Source organism: Ruditapes philippinarum, unplaced genomic scaffold, assembly GCF_026571515.1.
Source record: "Ruditapes philippinarum isolate M1 unplaced genomic scaffold, ASM2657151v2 ctg2054_1_1_1_1, whole genome shotgun sequence".
NCBI classification, from domain to species: domain Eukaryota; kingdom Metazoa; phylum Mollusca; class Bivalvia; order Venerida; family Veneridae; genus Ruditapes; species Ruditapes philippinarum.
This window is the reverse complement of record NW_026855828.1, coordinates 304,474-324,437: the sequence shown is the minus strand read 5'-3', so window position 1 is coordinate 324,437 and position 19,964 is coordinate 304,474. Positions and strand designations below refer to the sequence as shown.

Sequence of the window (19,964 nt, the reverse complement as noted above, 5' to 3'; positions counted from 1 at the left end):
TATTCAAGAATCAAATATACCTGTAATGACCAAAAGACTGGCCGTCCTATTCAGGAATACAGGCACTGAGCTATATACAGCATAATAGAGGATAGTGGTTTAGAAGTTCCTCATGAGGACGTAGATTTTTAGACACTGAGGTTGAGGACAAAACAATACCTGACCTACTTCTTGATCAAGAAAGAATACAGAAAAGAGATAACAAAAAAATACAAGACATGAAGTTTGAAAAGGCGAGTTAGAGAAAAGCTTCAATGAAGAAGTTGATTGTGTAAGAGCAACTCCTTTATTTGAAGACAAGTTCTCTGTTAGAAATTTCATGACACAAACTATGGAGACACCAATGTTTCCAATTGAAAAATTCTCTATGAAAAATGAATTAATTCATTTTTACACAGGCGTTGAATCATATGCCAAATTTATGTTTGTTTTGAATTCATTAGGGCCAGCAGCATACTGTTTGAGATACATATATTTCCAAGTATCAGGAATATCTGTTGAGAATCAGTTGTTTATGACATTGATGAAATTAAGGCGATACTTAACTGACTTTGAACTGTCAAACTTTTTTTCAATTTCGCAATCAAGTGTAAAAAATGTTGTTTACACATGGATTATTTTTATGTCAAAACAGTGGAGGGAAATCAACATTTGGCCTAGTGGAAGGCTTGTGTGATATTTCATGCAAACAGATTTTAAACAAAAATTTCCTAGAACAAGGATAATTAATTATGGGACTGAATGCCCCAAAAAACACTAAAGCACCAAAGGCACAATAGCCCACATATTCCACCTTCAAAAACAGAAATTTTCGTTAGTTCCACACCTGGTGGATTAGATAATTATGTGTCCGAAGCATATGGAGGATCAACAAGTGCCAGACAAATCGTAGAACGCTGTAAAATTGTGAGTGTTTGTGACCCTGGAGACAGTGTCATGGCAGATAATGGCTTTAATTTCCAAGATTTATTTGCTACAGCAAATGTGCAAGTTAATATTACCACATTTTTCAAGAAGAAAAACCTAATGTCTGGGTAAATCTTATAGGATTCTAACCTGTCCTTTAACAGGCAGAGATGCAAAGTTATCATCTCATATAACATTTGTCTGCTTCATGTGCAATTTTAAAACATGCATTATTCCTAAACATGCTTAATAAAGCATGCCTAGTTCAAAGAAATTTTACCTTCATGTTGTGTTTTTAAGCAACAGTTACATATAGTTTGTCCAAGTAAGTTTTCAAGCACAAAATGGATAAAATAATATATTATTGGTTCTATGACATATAACCTAATGGGCCAAAAATACACCTGTTGTCAAAACAGTTTGAACTCTGAGAACTCTAATGTTACCAAATTGTTAAAAGAAATTGCTGATATTAGAATGACAAACATATTCTATATAATTCCTAAAATCAAGAAATTGAAAAAAGGCGTAAAGAAAAGAAAAGGAAAACAAAGATATTCCTAAACAGTTAAATAACAATATTGATTTTTTTTGTCCCTGTGTCCCTTGGTTAATTTTGAAATTTTCAAATGCACATTTTTTTGCATATTTTTGGTTAAAAACAACATGGTCCAAAATTTGTGTTGCTTTTCTTCCCAAGACCACCAACTGTAGGGGAAAAAGAATTTTGGGAAGAAAAAACAGTGTGCTTTTTAAAAGTAAAAAAGGGCCCCCCAAAATTTTTGCCGGGAAAAGGGGTTTTCATTTGAAAAACCTATAGTAAAAGAAGGGGGTAAAACACCTTCCCCTTTTTCCCCCTTTGATGAATTTTTTGGGGTTTGAAAATTTTAAAATACCAAATTTCCCCAAAAGCAAGTTAAACCTTAAAGGGTTTTAAATTTTTATTTTAACTTAAGTGTGGATTTTTTTTTAAAAGGGAAAATTAAAAAATTTAGAAATTTTTTTTACAACACGGCTTTTTTTAAAAAATAACAATTCCCTTTTATTTATTTTCAAAAGCCCGCATGCATTCTGGAAAAAGAAAGGAAGTGGATATGATCCCCAATTTTACAGGGGCCATTCATAAATAATTTTCCCAACCCTCTGTAAACGTTTACAGACTTTAATTAATATACAAGAGGTGCTCCTCATGGTCAGAAGCAAGTGAAGAAAACTTGTTCTTAAGGTGATAAAGATGTCAAGAACACTTTAGAAGTAGACATCAGTAACTTTTCTTGGGTATACTTTTGGAATTACCACCCCAAAGTCTCAAGTCTATTCTTACACACCATAGAAGTGCTTTACCAAAGACTGTTCCTATATATATAAGCTTGAGAAACTACCATTTACACTTCTGATGATTGCGTTTTGCGCATGAAACTAATTAGTAAAGGACAATGTGTTTTTCAATGTGTTGATTGAACATAAATCCATATATATGTATGCTCTGGGATACCATCGAGCACTCTGTCTAGGGTTTGTACTGACTGTTAAGTGTTATTGGATTTATATATATATACTAATTATTGGATCTATATATATATATATTGGCCAAGGAGAGAAGAACTTGAACAAACATTGCCCCTTCAATTTAGACAGCATTTAAACAGAAAGTGTACATCAATAATAGATTGTTTTGAAGTGCTTATTGAGTGGCCAAGTAACTTGGAAGCCAGAATGGTGACATGGTCTTCCTATAAACATCACAACACAGTGAAATTTCTTGTCAAGGAAAAAAAAAAGTGATGCAAAACTGATAGACTACTAATTCACTTCTTTGCTTTGCATGGTGCAGAAAGAATTGAAAACCTCCTTAAATGAGTATTCTCCTACCTTTTGTTATAAGTAAGTCATATTACCACAATAATGACCTTCTTTCTTAAAGTAAAACTTCATACAGTGTTGTCCCCAATTGTCATTGAAAATCAAAAACTAATCAGACCACTCCAAAGTAGGCGACAATCGATAGTCCTTTTAAAAATTTATTATTTTAGTGTTCTACCACCACTGAATCGTCAACGGGCGTAACTTTGTACAAGCAGTAAATTAGTAGTTTGTTACAATACAAAATGGCTGACAGCGTGGCATCCAATATTGAAGATTTGTTTCCATACCCTGGGAAAATCAAGTCAGCAGTTTAGAAATATTTTATGTTCAAAAAAAAGAGGGCAGATCTGCCACCACAGAAAACAAATCTGGACAGCAAAAAGTCTTGCGCTAATAAAGGTTATAAGTATTACCCCACCCATCACAAAAATTTTGTCACATGACTTGTTAAACGTAATTAAATCTAGTGAAATGAAAAGACTAAAGAGTCGTGTTGATATTTCCTGAGGGAGTGAATGTGCAGTAGCAAATTCTAGTAAAAATGTATAAAGGTTTAATAGTCAATTAGTCATAGGAATAATAGATTTTATTCATTGACACAAACTGTTTTATCTATACACTGCGTCTGCTTATATATAAAATCTGTTGGCATAAAATTTGCAAATGTAAAATAAATATTACATGATGTATTTAAGGTCAGTGAAAAGATGAAATTAAATTTAAAATTAGATTTTAAATTTAAAGTATTTTTTTTTAATAAATGCATTTATGTTCTTTTCAATAAATAAATGCGAGTTATTTTTAAGAAATGAATCATACTATCATCATCTCAGACTAGATGTTCTGTTCCGTATTAGGCTGGTATTCGCATATATTTTAGTATATAGAGCTGAACGTGCCAGTGACATCATACTTTAGGATATTATCATAATTTTATCTTAATCGGCCTCATTCACCCTTGGACAATTCTGGAAGAAACATCACTGATAAAATAGTCTTGACGAAATTGCACGTGGCGACTAGATTTTAGAGTTAGGTTTTCGCTGAAACAAACGTTTATTTGTTTTTTGGAGAGATTATAATATATCTATATTTCATTTAAATCCTTGATCAAAACATTGTTCAAAACATTTTGGAGGAATGCCTAGGGAAGGATGATTGCGCCACAGACGTGCCAGAATAGACTACGTGGGCGCGCCTTTCAGCCGTGACAGGCCGCAGATGAGGGGTCTAGGTCGGAGACAAGAAGTGCAGGCCGCTCTAGCCAGGGAAGAAGAGCCTTTTCGGGGAATATCGGAGCGTCACGAGAACAGTTGCCTTCAGCAGGATATCCCCCAACATACACCGGAAGCAGCAGGAACGTTGTTGGAAGGGTGTCGGCACAGGGCCAGACTGACTCTCAGGACTTCCAAGGAAATATTGACCAGTTTTTACCTGATCAAGGTGAGTCAGTTTTAAACGCGTTTAATTTACAGAGTCAATCTCAAAATCCTAGCAGAAATATTAGTTCAACACCGGGTTTGAACCCTATCTAAAAGGTACCACATGTTGACTCTATAATCAATTTCAATCCACATGGTTGTTAATGAGTACAATTCATGATGGAATCAGCTCCCATATTCCTATGAATATGAAGGAAAAAATTTGGGCAGGGAAGTAGATCAATTTGTGTGAATCTAACTTAGTCAATTGTAAGCTACAAACAAATGAAATTCTATAAATACCCTCACTTCTAATAACTTAATAGACAATATGTAGTGATGATGAGAATAAAAATTCTACCAAATATAGAAATAATACAATGCATAAAGCCAACAACTTGGTTCTTAAATTGAACATCTTGCTGACAGAAATATTGATTGTTTAGATTTATTACAGAGAATTAATGAAAATTCACTGAATATCTAGTAAGAAAAATACACCAGGATTAATGACATGTCAATTAAACAATACATATAGAAAAATATATAGATCTGTAAATTACATTTAAGGTGAGATAAAATGATAGATTTTATGAATATTATGATTCCAAAAACACTATTTACTATTTCATTACAGCATTTTTTAACCTTCAAATAGGCAGTATGTTGGATTGGTATTCTTCGCCAGGCCATTGATCTTTTATAATATTTAAACAATATTTTATCAGACTGTTATAAGAATTTGTAAAGATACATTCGTCTATACTGATATTAGTCTAACTTGGTTGTTTTTCTCATTTAATTGGGTAGAGGCCTTAGCCCAAGTTATCGCTAAAATTGCGAAGTTGGGGAATAAAAAAGCTGGAGTAACTTCAACTTTTTGGGAAAACATTTTAAAGAAAAATATGATTGGGAAGAGGTGGATTATAGGCCTCTGTTATATGAGGTGAAAAATCATGGTAACTATACAATAATATAACACTAAGATACACATCAAATCATTATATGTCTAGTGACCACCTGTGTATAGTGACCAACTGTAACTAGTCTCTCTAACAGAAGGTCCGTATATACAGTATCAACTGTACTTAAAAATATACACAGAGAACTGTTACATAAATGAGCCGCGTCATGACAAAACCAACATAATGCGTTTGAGACCAGCATGGATCCAGACCAGCCTGCGCATCCGCGCAGTCTGATCAGGATCCATGCTGTTCGCTATCAGTTTCTCTACTTGTAAAAGGGTTGGTAGGCGAACAGCATGGATCCATGCTGGCCGCAAACCCATTATGTTGGTTTTGTCGTGACCAACTCAAATGCATTATACATAATTCAAACAAGAATTCATTCTTCACATGAAGCATGCCTCCAGATTTATGTCACTACAAAATATGTAGTAATTCTGTATATTTTCTTTTAATACTGTTAAAAATAACAAAATAATACTGGATTACCAATTTTTTCCTCCAAAATCACATTCATTTATAAATAACTGTAATCTAGAGGCAAACTATTTACAATTTCGTTATACTATTCCTTAGAACACTATGACCTAAATACTAAATACACAAAATCACTAAGATTAATTACTGTATAAGTGGACATTTTGCGAATGTCAAAAAGTGGACTTTTGCATGTGGATATATTTGCGAAAATATGATTGCTTGAATTTAATACTGTTTTTTGTGATATCATATATTACACAGGTACATGTTAAGAATATGTAGTTACCGCAATTGTTCTATTCAGTTGTTTAATACTTTTATTATTTATGTAATTGTTTGAAATATACAATGTTAGTTTGATAAAGGACCTGATCATACATTTCTTTGTCATATTTTAAAACATTCTTTTGTTATATGAATAACCTTTTGTGTTATTAACACATATATATATTGTTTTATTAAAACATTTGTGATTAGTTAAGACCAAACTTAAACAAACGAGCAATGAGAAATGATAATCAGTGCCTGAACAGTCACACTTATTCATGTAAGATGCTGTATGAAAGTTTGCCTAAAAAGAAATACTTTTTGCTTGATAAAATATTTGGGAATAATTTCAATTCACAAAAAATTGCCAATATTTTCATGTCGCAAAATAAACCACTTATACAGTACTATACAGCGTTGTAATTAATCATCAACTTATAATACAGGGATTTTCTTTACCTTCTATAATTGGTCATGAATGAACCATGTGGGTAATTCTCAATTTCAGTACTAAATTTTCCTTTTATTTTCCCCAAATAAATCTGTTTAACCCCTATAAATTTTATGTAACTATAATTCTGTGAAAAAAAACACTGTCTTCTTTTGTCAACTCCCAAAATTCTTTACCCAAAAATTGTTTAAAATTCCAGTCAATCATAATCTGTGAACAAAGCACTGTATTCTTATGTCAACTCATAATCTGTGAACAAAGCACTTATTCCTTATGTCAACTCATAATCTGTGAACAAAGCACTGTATTCTTTATGTCAACTCATAATCTGTGAACAAAGCACTGTATTCTTTATGTCAACTCATAATCTGTGAATAAAGCACTGTATTCTTTATGTCAACTCATAATCTGTGAACAAAGCACTGTATTCCTTATGTCAACTCATAATCTGTGAAAAAAGCACTATATTCTTTATGTCAACTCATAATCTGTGACAAAGCACTGTATTTCCCAAATGGTTTGTATTTAAAGGCGCAACCAAAATCCTTTTCTAAAATGCATTATGCCCCTTTAAATTTAAAAACACTTTTTTTATGCATATAAAGGACAGAATGAACCCCAAGTTTAAAAACCCAAATTCTAAAAATTTTAAAACACCTATGTCAACTAAATTAACTTGTACAGAGCACTTACCTTAAGTCAACTCATAATCTGTTAAAAGACCACTGTATTTTTATACTGTCAACTATAAATCTATGAACAAGGCACTGTAGTACCATACAATCAACACAAAATCTGTGAACAGAGCAAGTTGTATTTAACTACATGTACAGGTCATTTAAGCAAGTCAAGAAGGTTGCCTCAATTTGCAAAATCTTCTTTCAAAAAAACTTCTGTCTCTCATCATCCGCAAGATATGTTAAACAAAAAATCTGTTCAAATAAAAGAAAAGTTCCTTGTATAAAGACATCAAAAAATATTTTTTAGACTCTCACGTACTTGGAGAATATCATGTTTTTAACTCTTCATATAGGCACTACGAAATGAAAGTAGATCTAAACAGGATAGACACATATTCACCCAGGATTACAATCCGCAGTTTGTAAGTATAACCCCTCTCTCCATAAAGATCTTGGATCGGTAGAGGGAATTTAGAATTGGGATCTGTTCCTGTGAGTCCTCACTATCACTCATTATGCTGTCTTGTCTTTTTGTACTATTGTGTAATATGTTGAAAAGATCTCTTCACCTTCATATATATCTCGCAGAGACACAAGCACAACAACTCTCAATAACCTGAAAACATGAATGAACATTCACTATAGTATACTGTATATGCCTATTCAGTGAACATCACAAAACATGATATTTGTTACGTTATAACTTCCATGAAACCAAATAATACTAAACATTTGTAACGCTAATTTTCATTGGATAAACATTTCATGTTATACATATCTACAGCAAAAACAAATTTATGATTTAATTTATATTTGAAGTGTGAAATAATTGTGCAGTATAATAAATTCATATTAATCTGTCTATAAGACAGCTTCCTCGACCATTCTCAGTACATGACTGGAAGCAAGTAGCATAACTTTGTAACAAGGGAACTCAGAATTATGGGTTAAGATTATTACAGAAAACAAGTATGTAAATTTTCAACACATTCCCTTCAGTAGTTTCTGACACCAACTTACACACAAGAACTTAACATAAAGTGTGACAACAACACTTACACTGATGGCAGGATGAGTACAAAAGCTCTCCACAGTGTCTATTCTAGGAGGGTGGATTCACTTCTATTTTTGAGAATTCCCCCGTATTTTTTCAGAGGCAGGGTGAAACTTTTACATAGAGAAAGGAAAAAAAATCAGTAAATGTAATAAATTCTCACTTTTCGATAAAAATCCCCCGTTTTTCAAATCCTAGAATAGACACTGTCTCCATATTCATTGGATAGTGGAACTAAAATATTTAAGCTACAAATATAATTATATATCTGTTTGATATTTCAAAATCAGATTCAGTGTTCATTTGTACATTCAAATGTTTCTTCAAGATAAATGAATCAACACAATGCAAGCAAACACAATATTGTGTATCAAGGTATTTTCCTTAGCTGTATATCAAGGGAAAGTACATGTATTGACGAAAATATAAACTTATGAGCATATGAAACATTGTATACAATGTCAATATTTATTTATATAGGATGCCTTACCTATTGTAGAATGTTTGCTCCATATCTTGATGTAACCTTGCTTCTGTATTTGGAATATACTGTCTTAACTCCATAGGGAAACTAGCTGGTATATCAAATTCTTGATATGCTACATTTGCTGCATATTCTAAAAGATTGAAGACAAAAAAGTTCATGAAGTGAAGTAAATTGTATCTAAACAATTTGAACAAAGCACGTATGTAAATTTGCATTGTGTTAATAAAATTCTGAGCACAGTTTTTAAAGGATGCACAATAGTATATGGACGCTTTTTTGGCGATTATAACATTTTTCATTCATAATCATGTACAAATTGGTGTGGGGAGATGAATTAGCTGTCTTAAAGTGCATTTCTACGGGTGAAAAGGCAAGTTTTTAGAATTTATTCATTTAAGTCCCTTGTCTGGTATATACCGGAATACTGTATTTAATGTGATGCTCCAACACTCTTTTTTAATCACACTTATAACAATTATGTTACATATAGACTTACTATTAGACTGGTTATTGACATATTGTCCCACAGCTAAAGGGTTGACTGGTGTCTCAGTAAGCCATCTTGTATCACACATCAACTTTCCATAGACACTGTCTCTCTTTGAGCAGGAACTGTCAAGAATAACAACATAAAATGAAACAGGAGAAATTTAAAAGTAGGCCTTCCAACTTACATATATTCATCTGCAGGGCAGGGCACTAGACAACTTTTGGGGACAGGTACCCATACCCTCAGGAAGGGGAATTTTGCGTCATTTTAAGACAAAAAGGGGAATTTTAAGCCATATATGAGTTCTTTAAATTAAGGTTTTACACTAACTCTTGGCACAATTTCCTACCATTACTTACAATAGCTAGTATATTTATTACTATAGACCTTAACAAATAAAACATATCACATGAAGTTTTTTCTTGAGATAGGCTATCTCATTATTTTTCTTTATTGCTTTGTTATTTGTACTTGACTGACTCAGAACATCAATCAGAGCTCCAGATATATGTTTTGGCCAAGGCCGTTTTATACCCCTTCAAATTCTAAAGTGAGAGGGTGAAGTGCAATTCTGAAAAACGTTAGGGTTATATTAAAATCTATAACAAGCATAAAGCATTTTTGTTTAATGATAAAAAATTAAAACTGACAGTTGTTTTTGTTGCTGTTTTTTTTTTAAAAAAAACTTGTACAACAAAAATTGAATCAGTGCAACAAGCTCTGGAAAGGCAGACTTTCCTAGGGGGTATGTTGTACCCAAGTGATGGAAACACAGGAAAGTTATTTCCTATTATAGTCATTAATTTGTTTCTTTATTTTTAAAAGTAAAAATGTATCAGCACTATTTTGCAATTGCACTGGTCAGTTCTTAATCTATTTTCTAATATTTCTGCCTGTTCTTTAGATTGAAACAATTATAACAATGAGAATTGAAATAAGAATTAATAAAAATAAACAAGAAAGTTTTTATCGCCTTTTCTAAAAAGGGTTTGGTTTCAGAGAAAATTTTGTCTGTAACTGTAAAACTGGGTAAGAAAATATTTGAGTACAAAACTGCAAGAGAATAAGTTTTTTCCAACAACAACTGACAGAAATTAAAATAGTTTTTGTTTTAAAATAGCAGAATATGACAATGTATGTCTATTCCTCTAAACAAATTGAATATAAGGTAAACTCCTACGATGATTATCTGCCACATTAATTTTGTCAATAATTTTACGAGAGTTACCTCCTTCTACATTTCTCACTTCCTGCCTAACTTTCGGTTTTTAACATACAGCGTTATTGACAACTGTAATTTAGTTTTCAATCCATTGAAAGTTAAACAGAAATATATTTTTTTTTTTTATGAAATGAAAACATCACTTTTTTTTGTTGAATTATAAACATTTATACTACAATTCTTTTGAGGGGAATTTTCTGCTGAAATAGGGGAAAAAAGCATATGATTTTGAGAGGGGAATGGGGCCGATATTCGGCCCCAAAAATGGCCAAACGAGTGCCCTGCAGGGGCTTTCTCTAGTTCTCCAATACTTTCTTTTCACCTTTTTCTGTTAAAGACCAGACAATTTTATTGATATCAGGAGGCCCAAATCTGTGTTCTGTATAGCCTCTTACAGGAAATTTTTCAGCAAAAAAGTTTTAATTTCTTTTTATTGGTTCAAAAGATACACAGCAGACACAAAATTTTGAAACTGATACAAAATGACTATGTGTGACCATGCTCTTCACCTGAAAAAGGTCAAACCTGCACTCTGCACATCGTCTCATTATACTTAACTTTTCTGCCAAGTAGTATCTATTTCCTTCCACCAATTACAAAAATACTAAACAGACACGAAAACTGATATAGACAGACGTACGATCAGGTGCTTAACATTATCATTATACAGAAACTTTTTTTGGATGTATCAAAAGCTTTATTTCAGAAAAGTGACCATTACTTGTAAACCGTATGGTAAAATTTTGCATATATGGTGTCCTTTTAGGTATATATCTGAACTATGTTGTCAATTTATCAGTTCCTTACAGTGCCTTAAAGAAAGCCTTAACTTTCCCAATTTTGTTCTTTTTTATCCTTGTCTTTTCTAATACCACATTGTTCTGCTTCAGTTTATTTTTTTTAATCAATTTTGTTTTCAATGGGCTGCTCACAATATTTTAGATTTTGATTAAAATATTATTAAATGGAAGTGGTAAAAAAAGCATAATGAGTCCTTTAACACATTAATTAGTCAACCAACAACAATATTAATGCACTAAAATATTTGTGAAGAAAGCAGAAATATAAAAGTAAATAAAAATATAAAGTATTTGCATACTGTTTGTACCTACTTGTACATCATCTTTGAAAGACCAGTATCTTTACCATCAATATGTACCCCATCAGCACATCTAAATAAGAATGAATTCGCAAGGCTAACCCAGAATACAGGCTCCCATGGCTGATATACCACACCTGAATGTGATTTCATGTAAGGTATATAATATAATTCAAACCTTTTATTTGAATAACAATAGATTTAACCACAAACATTGACATGTGCTCTTTTGTTAACAAACACATGAATGTTGTGGTGAAATTCTTATAGTATCCACTAATCTGATAATTAGAATTAAACAGGTCAGGGGATCCATGCATTGTCTGAAACCTTAACAAATTTATTAATAAAACAAAACCGCTCTTGCCTTCTTTTCAGTTTCAATTCACCTATTTTAGTGTATATTTGTCATGATAGGTAAGGTGTTTTCCACTGTGCTGTCATTATTTAAGAAAAATACCAGCAAAGCAGCTCATAAACATGTTCATTTATTTCTGCAATTCTTAACCAGAACATGCTGCTAATATACTAATCTCCACAAAAAGAATTCTACAAAATCATGAAGCATTCCCTAAAAATCCACTAACAAAAATTCTTCTTCACAATTTACAAAAATACTGGGCCATTTTTTATTTTAAAGAAAGGGCTCTTTTTCCTTACACTGAAAAAAGCCCTAATTACCAAAGGGCCATGATCTCAACAACTTTGAAACTTTGTAGACCACTACGTGATGAGGTCTCCCAGGGATTTAGGGCACTAGATGATACTGTTTAGTTTATTATTAAATTGGATGATGTGGTATTTCAGACCAACCATGATACATCAATGAGCATATCGGGGGTGGCAAATTCCCAGGTTGTCCCTAAGCTTATATGGACAAGTGAAATTTGACCAGAATTTACTATATTATATAATTATCATATGGCCAAGTACAAAATAGATCGTGGCAAAAACTGACAAGAAAATAAAAATTTTATTTTGCCGTCCCTTGCATATGGTAGACTTGTCAATTTTAGGATCACTAGCCATGCGGGTTCAAACCCCATCAGGTACATGAAACTTTACACTCATTGCTCAGTACTGTTTGGTCCAATAACGGAATAAAGAATGTCTACAAGCTTCACGCACAATCAAACTAAAATAAATTCTGTGTAAAATTAACTAACCTGGATACATAGCTACAACGCTTCCACATTGTACTTGTCCACTTGCCACAAAGACTCCTCTACCTCCATTCTCAAGCAAACTTTTCTGCCTCTCAATAGAAAACCCGCACACATCATGCATTAGCTTGCTGCATTCACTATATCTGGACTCCAATGATTCCTTCTCTTTTCTATTTTTGTGAAAGGCAGTGAATAGTAACAGTAAACAATCCTCAACATCTTCATCTGATATGATTTTGTCTTCCTTAGATGATGGTACTATTCTTGGTGAACTGAAAAAAAAGCAATGTTGATGAAATATTTAGTAACTGACTCAAAAATAGAGTATAAACTTGCTGTGAGTTCACTTAATTTTGTAGGCATGATATGATGAAATTTTGTGTTTTTGTCACAAAGGGCATTTTCTTAATGTCTTGTGACGATGTTCTCTAATGTTCTTAAATTAGTGGATTATCTATTTGTGCAAAAAGTAAAATGCTTAGGCCTAAAAAAAAAAATGTTGTGTTTCCGGTGGCCCGACCGACCCTATTTTTTAGCGCCGACCCAAAGTTTTTTATCGATGTACAAAAAAAAATGGCGCCCGTGCCGACCGTACCTAAGACGGGTTTTAGTATTGCGAGTCGACAACGATGTGAGGCACAGACGATTCGTGTTCAAATTACGTATTAACGCGCACCGGCAAATATGGCGGCACAACAAGCAGCCGAAGTGTCACTGCTGGCGATTTTCTTTAAAAATACAATCATAGTTTGGCAAAACAGGAATTCAAATTAATTGACCACAGCAAAACAGCTCAAAACATTTTTCGGACGTGCATGGTCATTTTAAGAGTGATAATATTAAAATTGAAGCCAGTTGTTCGGTAAGAATAAAAAAAATGAAAAAGAAAGTCGAGTCATGCCATTGGTAAAATTTATTTCCAAATATAAGATTGAAGTCTAGGTTTGGTAGTCTAACATTTTTAAGTACTTTTATATGCTATAGAATATAATTCAAAGTCCATATAATCCGTATCTGACATATCTACAATCGTTGATTGACTGAAAAAAAAAAGAAAATCCTACCTACCGACCCTACTTTTTTTGGCCTCGCCACCAGAAACACAACAATTTTTTTTTTAGGCCTTATAATGTAAATGAAATTATAATGCACAATAATCTTAAAGAGGACAAAATATTTCTTTGGTTCTTATATTCATGGTATGATATGTTCATGAAAAACAAAGTAGTACCCAATAAATAATAATGATGGTGTCTTAAGCACATCTCTTGTGCATATAAAATTCCAAATATACAAGCCTTTCCAGTATACTGGTTTGTTGATGTGTCTTTTGTGTTTTTAATTAGAGTACAGTAATCAAGACAATTGGTAAACACACATGCCCCAGAAAGCACAAACCTTAAAATCATTAATTTCTTGCAACTATTCAATGAATTTCTCTGACATGAAGTTTAATCATATATTTATATGAATCTTTTGACAAACACACAATCTGCTCCCAAGCTTTGCCGTATTGGAATGCGCAGCCCTTGAAGATGAAAACCAGTCTGGCAATAGTCAGAGCCATTCAGTAATATGTTGATTCCCATATTCAAAGCGCGGAACATTCCAATAAAGTAAAGCTGGGGAACCAATTGTGTATTTGTCATAAGGTTTTTTAAATGGATTGAGTAAACTGGCAATAATCTTGATATTTATTTCATTATTTGTGTTGTTTACAGGCTTCGCAAAACTGCTGAAAAAGTTGCCTGACATTCGGTCAGACAAACTTTCAATTCTTGTGTGACCGAAAGAACTTGTGTCTGACCGAATTATTTTTCCAAATATATGTATATGGTAATACCTTTGTGTTTTTTTTAAAGACATATGATAGCAACTTTTAAAGATTTGCAACACAATTTTATTCTCTTAAATAAAACATCAGTTTATCCAGATTGATGGACTCTGTCTGGAAATCGAAACATTCATGATCAAAATCACCATCATCATAATCAGAGTCCTTATCAAACAGCATGTCAATAGAGTAAGTGCCATCGTAATAATTCAGTAACACCGATATTTTCTTCCGAGTACAAGGTCATTGAAAGTCGTATGTATCTTGAATTTGATTGGACACTTATAAGAAACGGCGAATCAAAACTCGTTTTTACATTTTTTTAAGGGAGAAAACTCGGTCTTGATCGGTCTTGGATATATCGGTATTCGTACCGGACATAAGGTCCGGAACTCTGAAAAAAATATCGGTCTGCCTGATTTTTGCCGGACATGTCCGACGGTCCAGCAACTTTTGCAAAGCCTGTGTTTATATTGATCTTGAAGTTTAAAATTGACCATCATCGTGGAGAATAGTATCTTCTGTGTTGATAGACAAAACGGATTATGTGAAAATATTGGAAATCAAATAAAATACATCTACATGGTGATTTTGTCTGTAGGTGTGCGGATTTTTTCGGGCGAACATTTTCAACTTGTGTATTATTATAGACATTGAAATATGGTTTTTTTTTCAAAACTGCTTATATTTAGTTTTTTTGATATATATAATCAGTACATGTGCTGGGATAGACAAATACACATTTCATTTGGATTTTAAAGGTGTTTTGAGCTCCACACCCTAAGTGTCACACCCTAAGTGTTCGTTCATGCACTCACAGAAAAAGTAAATACTGTGATATCATAGAACCTGTGATATCATACATGTAGGAACTAAGTATACATCTGACAAGACTTCATCTACATCATGATAATACTGCTTCAAAATCTTTTACGATTACACTAAGCAGGTATAAATTGAATTGAGAGACAGCTATGAGATACAAGGGAATCTGGGAACCAGTCCCTATCTCTTCTTGAATAGATCCCTTGGTTCTTTTAAATATCTAGTGTATATCTGCTATTAGAACTCACAACAACTTCAATTTAACTGTGATAAAAAACAAGAGCGATCAGTAATCACATGTGTCGCCTCATGATGGCCAATTTCATGTTGGGACAAATTTTGTGACAGACGGACAGACAGACGGACAGTGCACAACTAGACTTGGTACTGATCATTCCAGGAAAGTTTGGATAAAATTGCACCAGTAGTTTATGAGTAGTCCGGACAAGCTTTTGTGTATCTGGCGACACACAGAAAAAAACACCTTTTTATCAAAGGGCCAAAAATCATTCAACCGGAAAACCCGTGCAATATGCGCAAGGACTTGAGCTACAGATCAATCCTGTAAAGTTTCATTGAAATTGCATTAGTGGTATAAGAGAAGTAGTCCGGACAAACTCAGTGTCTATTCTGGGACGCGCAATTGCGCGATTCACGCTAGTATTTAACAGATCGCGCACAATTCAAAATCATGTGCGTGAAAATTGCGCATCTATAAAAAAGTTAATAAAACCGTTAGAGGTGTAACGATTCATCGATGCATCGCGATCTGCCCTGTCCTCGATGTATGCATCGTAATAAAATTACAAATTCCAATATATTGCGATGCAATACAAATTTCATCTCCCGATGTATCGATATAGCGGGAACGTATCGCAATACACTAACAATATCTAGGAATATAAGGACAAACGTCTTTTTTGAAAGACTGAAGAAAGAAAACAGGCTTGGATGAAAACAATGAACAAGCGCGACTATTATCATATCATCGTTGTCATCTCGTTTCCCCATGTCCGCAATCATTTAACGGTAACTAACCAAGTTTTATCAATTCCATATAAATGGGCTGGTGTTCTTTGAACTTGTTTATAATTAAAAAACAATTAGAGATCTATGCGTTTTCAAGAAAAAACAACCTACAAACATGAATTTGTAATTTTATTTAGTCGCACTTGATGTCGGATTAAAATAGTGATGATGACAACATTCCCATGTGATATTCGTCACGTATTTATACTTTCATTTCCGTTGTCATCATTTTCCCGTAAAAAAAACAACAAAACAAACAAACAGAAAACATGTAGACTGCAAAAAAATTAGAAGGGGAAACTATAGTTAATCCTCCCTTGTCATATAATTCACGAGTTTTGGGAACATTATAGACAGTGTTGTATAATGTGGAAGACCGGACGTCGAGTGTTTGCAAAATTTGCAAACTCAAAAAAAAACAATTATACTCTGGGGTTGAGCACAAATCTTTCGAGAAAACTGAGAGTGAAACGGATAAACTGTTATTTTCAAAGTTGTTGACCTATTTGTTAACCACTTGTTACTATTTTTTGTTACTATTTTTTTTCACAATGAAAATCTTTAGTGGTGTATTGTAAAACTGAAATGTTAAACTGCCATATTTACAGTAGTGGACTTTAGTGTTAGAATAGTAGATATCAGTTTGCTGTTTTGGTATAATTAACAATACCTTTAATCCTTAAGTAATCAGAAAAGTAAATTGTTAAAAGATCAAAATCGGAAACCAAGTTGTTAGCCTGGGATTCAGGCGTTGATATTTTTTATTTATTCATAACTTACGCGCTATTTCATACTCGATCGTCATAGATAACACAACATCTCTGGTTTTGATAGTATCAACGCCTGGGGAAACCTGCGGGGTTTCCCATGTAATTATCGACTAATGATAATCCTATTAATAGACCGATTAGCACGTGACCAACAAATAACATGACTAAATCGAAATCGAGGCGAAGATGATAAATGTTGAAAATTTGACGCCATTTACCATTACAAATTGAGTCCAGCACAATTATTTGATGCTCACACACTTTATCTACTTTAACTAATCACACCTGTTGATCAAATTCACTTATCATGCAATAAACTTTGTCAACGAGTGTTAGTTTTTAATCGGAAATGGTGTTTTGAAAGCGAGGCTCCGTAACTGTTCGTTGAGCTTTGGGTCACTCCGTGGAAATTCCGTTTCTATTTTTAGAAACTAGTTTGCTGTTGCATGAGTTATCGTTCTTTAATAACACCCGTAATTTTCGGGGTGTATACTAGGTGGCGCTTCGATCGAAAATTGTATTTCCCCGGGCTGTCGATTTGCCGAACAGAAGCACATAAAAAATCGACAGACTGGAACCCAGGCTACCAAGTTGTAACAACAAGATAAAGAGTTTATTTTTTTGTTATTGTAATAGTTTTGTATAATATTCATAACTATGCTGTAAACAAATGGCCAAATTTTTATACACCAAGTCTGAAAGTCAGTATCGTGATACGTATCGCATAGCAACATAAGAATCGCAATATGCATCGCATTTCTTCAAAGTATGCAATACATATCGTGAATCGCATCGTTTTGAAAAACAAATATCGTGATACGTATCGTGACAGAAAAAAAAAGCAATGCACAGCCCTAAAAACCGTAAAACTTCCATCCCGCATTATATTTGGTTGTTTTGTTTACATTTACACCGAAAACCGAAGGGAGGTAACTGTAAGCTAATTATAATAATTTAGTACCGTATGGTACTGGTTACGTGAGTTGACGGAAATTAACGGAATGTTCCGTATCGACCGGAACTAGTGTGCTAGGTCTGACAGTTGGGCGCCATTTTAGTGTAGTAAATAATCAAGAAAAATGAGGCAATTCCTAGCTTGGCTACGATCTAGACGTGAAAGATAGTTCGATTATTTGTATTGCCAATCCCTTTATAATCAATCGCGGCAGTTCTGTAATAATTTGTTTTCATTTAAAAATTAAGGGGGGACAATTTCTGCTGCCTCGGTTGAACGCCTCAGTGTAAACTTAATGCAGACGATTTAACATTGGCAGTTTATATTGGCACCCTTTGATTTTGAAAATCGCCCCCTTTTTTGAAATAGAGGGGGGAAAATCACCCCTATTTTTCAATTCCTAGAATAGACACTGCAAACTTTAAAAATAAAAATTATTAAAGGGCCATAACTCTGACAAAAATCATTGAACCGGAAAATGCTGACAATATGCACAACTAGACTTGGTACTGATCATTCCTGTAAAGTTTGGATGAAATTTCACCAGTAGTTTATGAGGATTAGTCCGGACAAGTTTTGTGACGGACGGACAGACAGACGGACAGACAGACGACGGAGAAGTGATCCCTATATGTCGCCACTACTCCGTAGAGGCGACACAAAAATCAACAAAAAGTGAACAAAAACCAAAAAACAATCAACAAAATGTATCAGGATGTGGGTACGAAATTGATTATGGACGAATTGTTCCTAACTTTCACTAAAATCTGCATTAATGTGCAAATTTTGCACGGAAAGAAAAGTGAAAAGCAACCTTTCGTTTATATTTGAAGCTAGCCACGGTACAAATCTGTATTTATATTGGTTCCATCTTCGTGCAAAATGCTTAATCATTGCAATAACTTTGCATCCCAAATTGCAAAATCCGTGCACATGTCCTCTGGTTACCCCTATTGTGTAGGAAACATAATGTCTATTAGGGTCACGCAAGGAACCAATCCCGGCCAATCGGAATATCTCGGTTATTATTTTGAAAGAGCCGAGAAGGTGCGATTGATACTTGCCAAGGTACCACTAAAATACGCAATGGAGATATTTTGGCGCAATGGACGCAACGGGCGCAACGGAGATATTATTTTAGGGAAAAAAACGAGACAGCGCCTTAATTTGAGCCATTATGTTACATTTGAGCATGTAAAATGATTGTTTAGCACTAGTGAGTAAGTTAGTTTTAAAACATTTCAAAAATTGTATATGTTTAATTGCACTGGAGGGTTATATGCCTGGCGAAATGGGCATTTCATAGCACAACGGAGATAATTTTAGCAACATATACTAAGAGATTAATACACGGTAGAGTAGGGCCGGAATGTAATAATCGGCCCGCAAAATGAATAATGGCCCCGAGGGCTTCAGCCCGAGGGCATTATTCATGTCAGGGCCGATTATCACCTTCAGGCCCTACTCTGCCGTGTACTAATGTCTTTAATACACTTGGTAAATCTAATAGTAGCATTTTTTTTCTAACAAAGAAATAGATCTACATTTAAATTTCTTTCGTTTAAATTCCTGTCTGCATTTCTACTGTACTGTACTGTTCAGTAACTTTTACAGAGTTGTTTACTTTTTGTATGTTCAAAGTGCACTACTGTAGAATCTTGAAGCTTATTGTATTTTCATTTTTTTTTTGGAATAAATTTGCCGTATTATTTCTTTAAATTTCACGTTTAAAGTCTCATAATAAAATCAAGCGATTCGTGCTTAAAACCTACTTTCACTTTTACAGTTAACTGTTTGATGACGTAAAATATGACGTCATTGTTTCAGTTTGTGCACGTGCACATGTTCAGCGGGCTGATAACTAGTTCTCGGCCCTGGGCCGCAAACTCATAATAGGTCACGTGACACTCATAATCAGTTGAAATCATAGGCGATTTTGTTACTATATATAGTAACAAGTGTATTAAATACTAATATAAGATATTGATTAAAAT

At 33.6% G+C, this 19,964-nt stretch overlaps 1 protein-coding gene across 1 annotated transcript; it reads right to left on the bottom strand.

Moving 5' to 3' along the window:
* Positions 1-7,253: 7,253 nt before the first annotated feature.
* LOC132744528 (SET domain-containing protein 9-like) lies at positions 7,254-18,909 on the bottom strand. The gene is made up of 6 exons (XM_060733276.1): positions 18,785-18,909; positions 12,558-12,829; positions 11,405-11,528; positions 9,077-9,192; positions 8,584-8,710; positions 7,254-7,655 (listed from the first exon to the last, which is right to left on the bottom strand). Exons 1-6 carry the CDS (start codon positions 18,862-18,864, stop codon positions 7,553-7,555), a joined length of 822 nt encoding a protein of 273 aa, XP_060589259.1. The 5' UTR covers positions 18,865-18,909; the 3' UTR covers positions 7,254-7,552.
* Between the last annotated feature and the right edge of the window lie 1,055 nt (positions 18,910-19,964).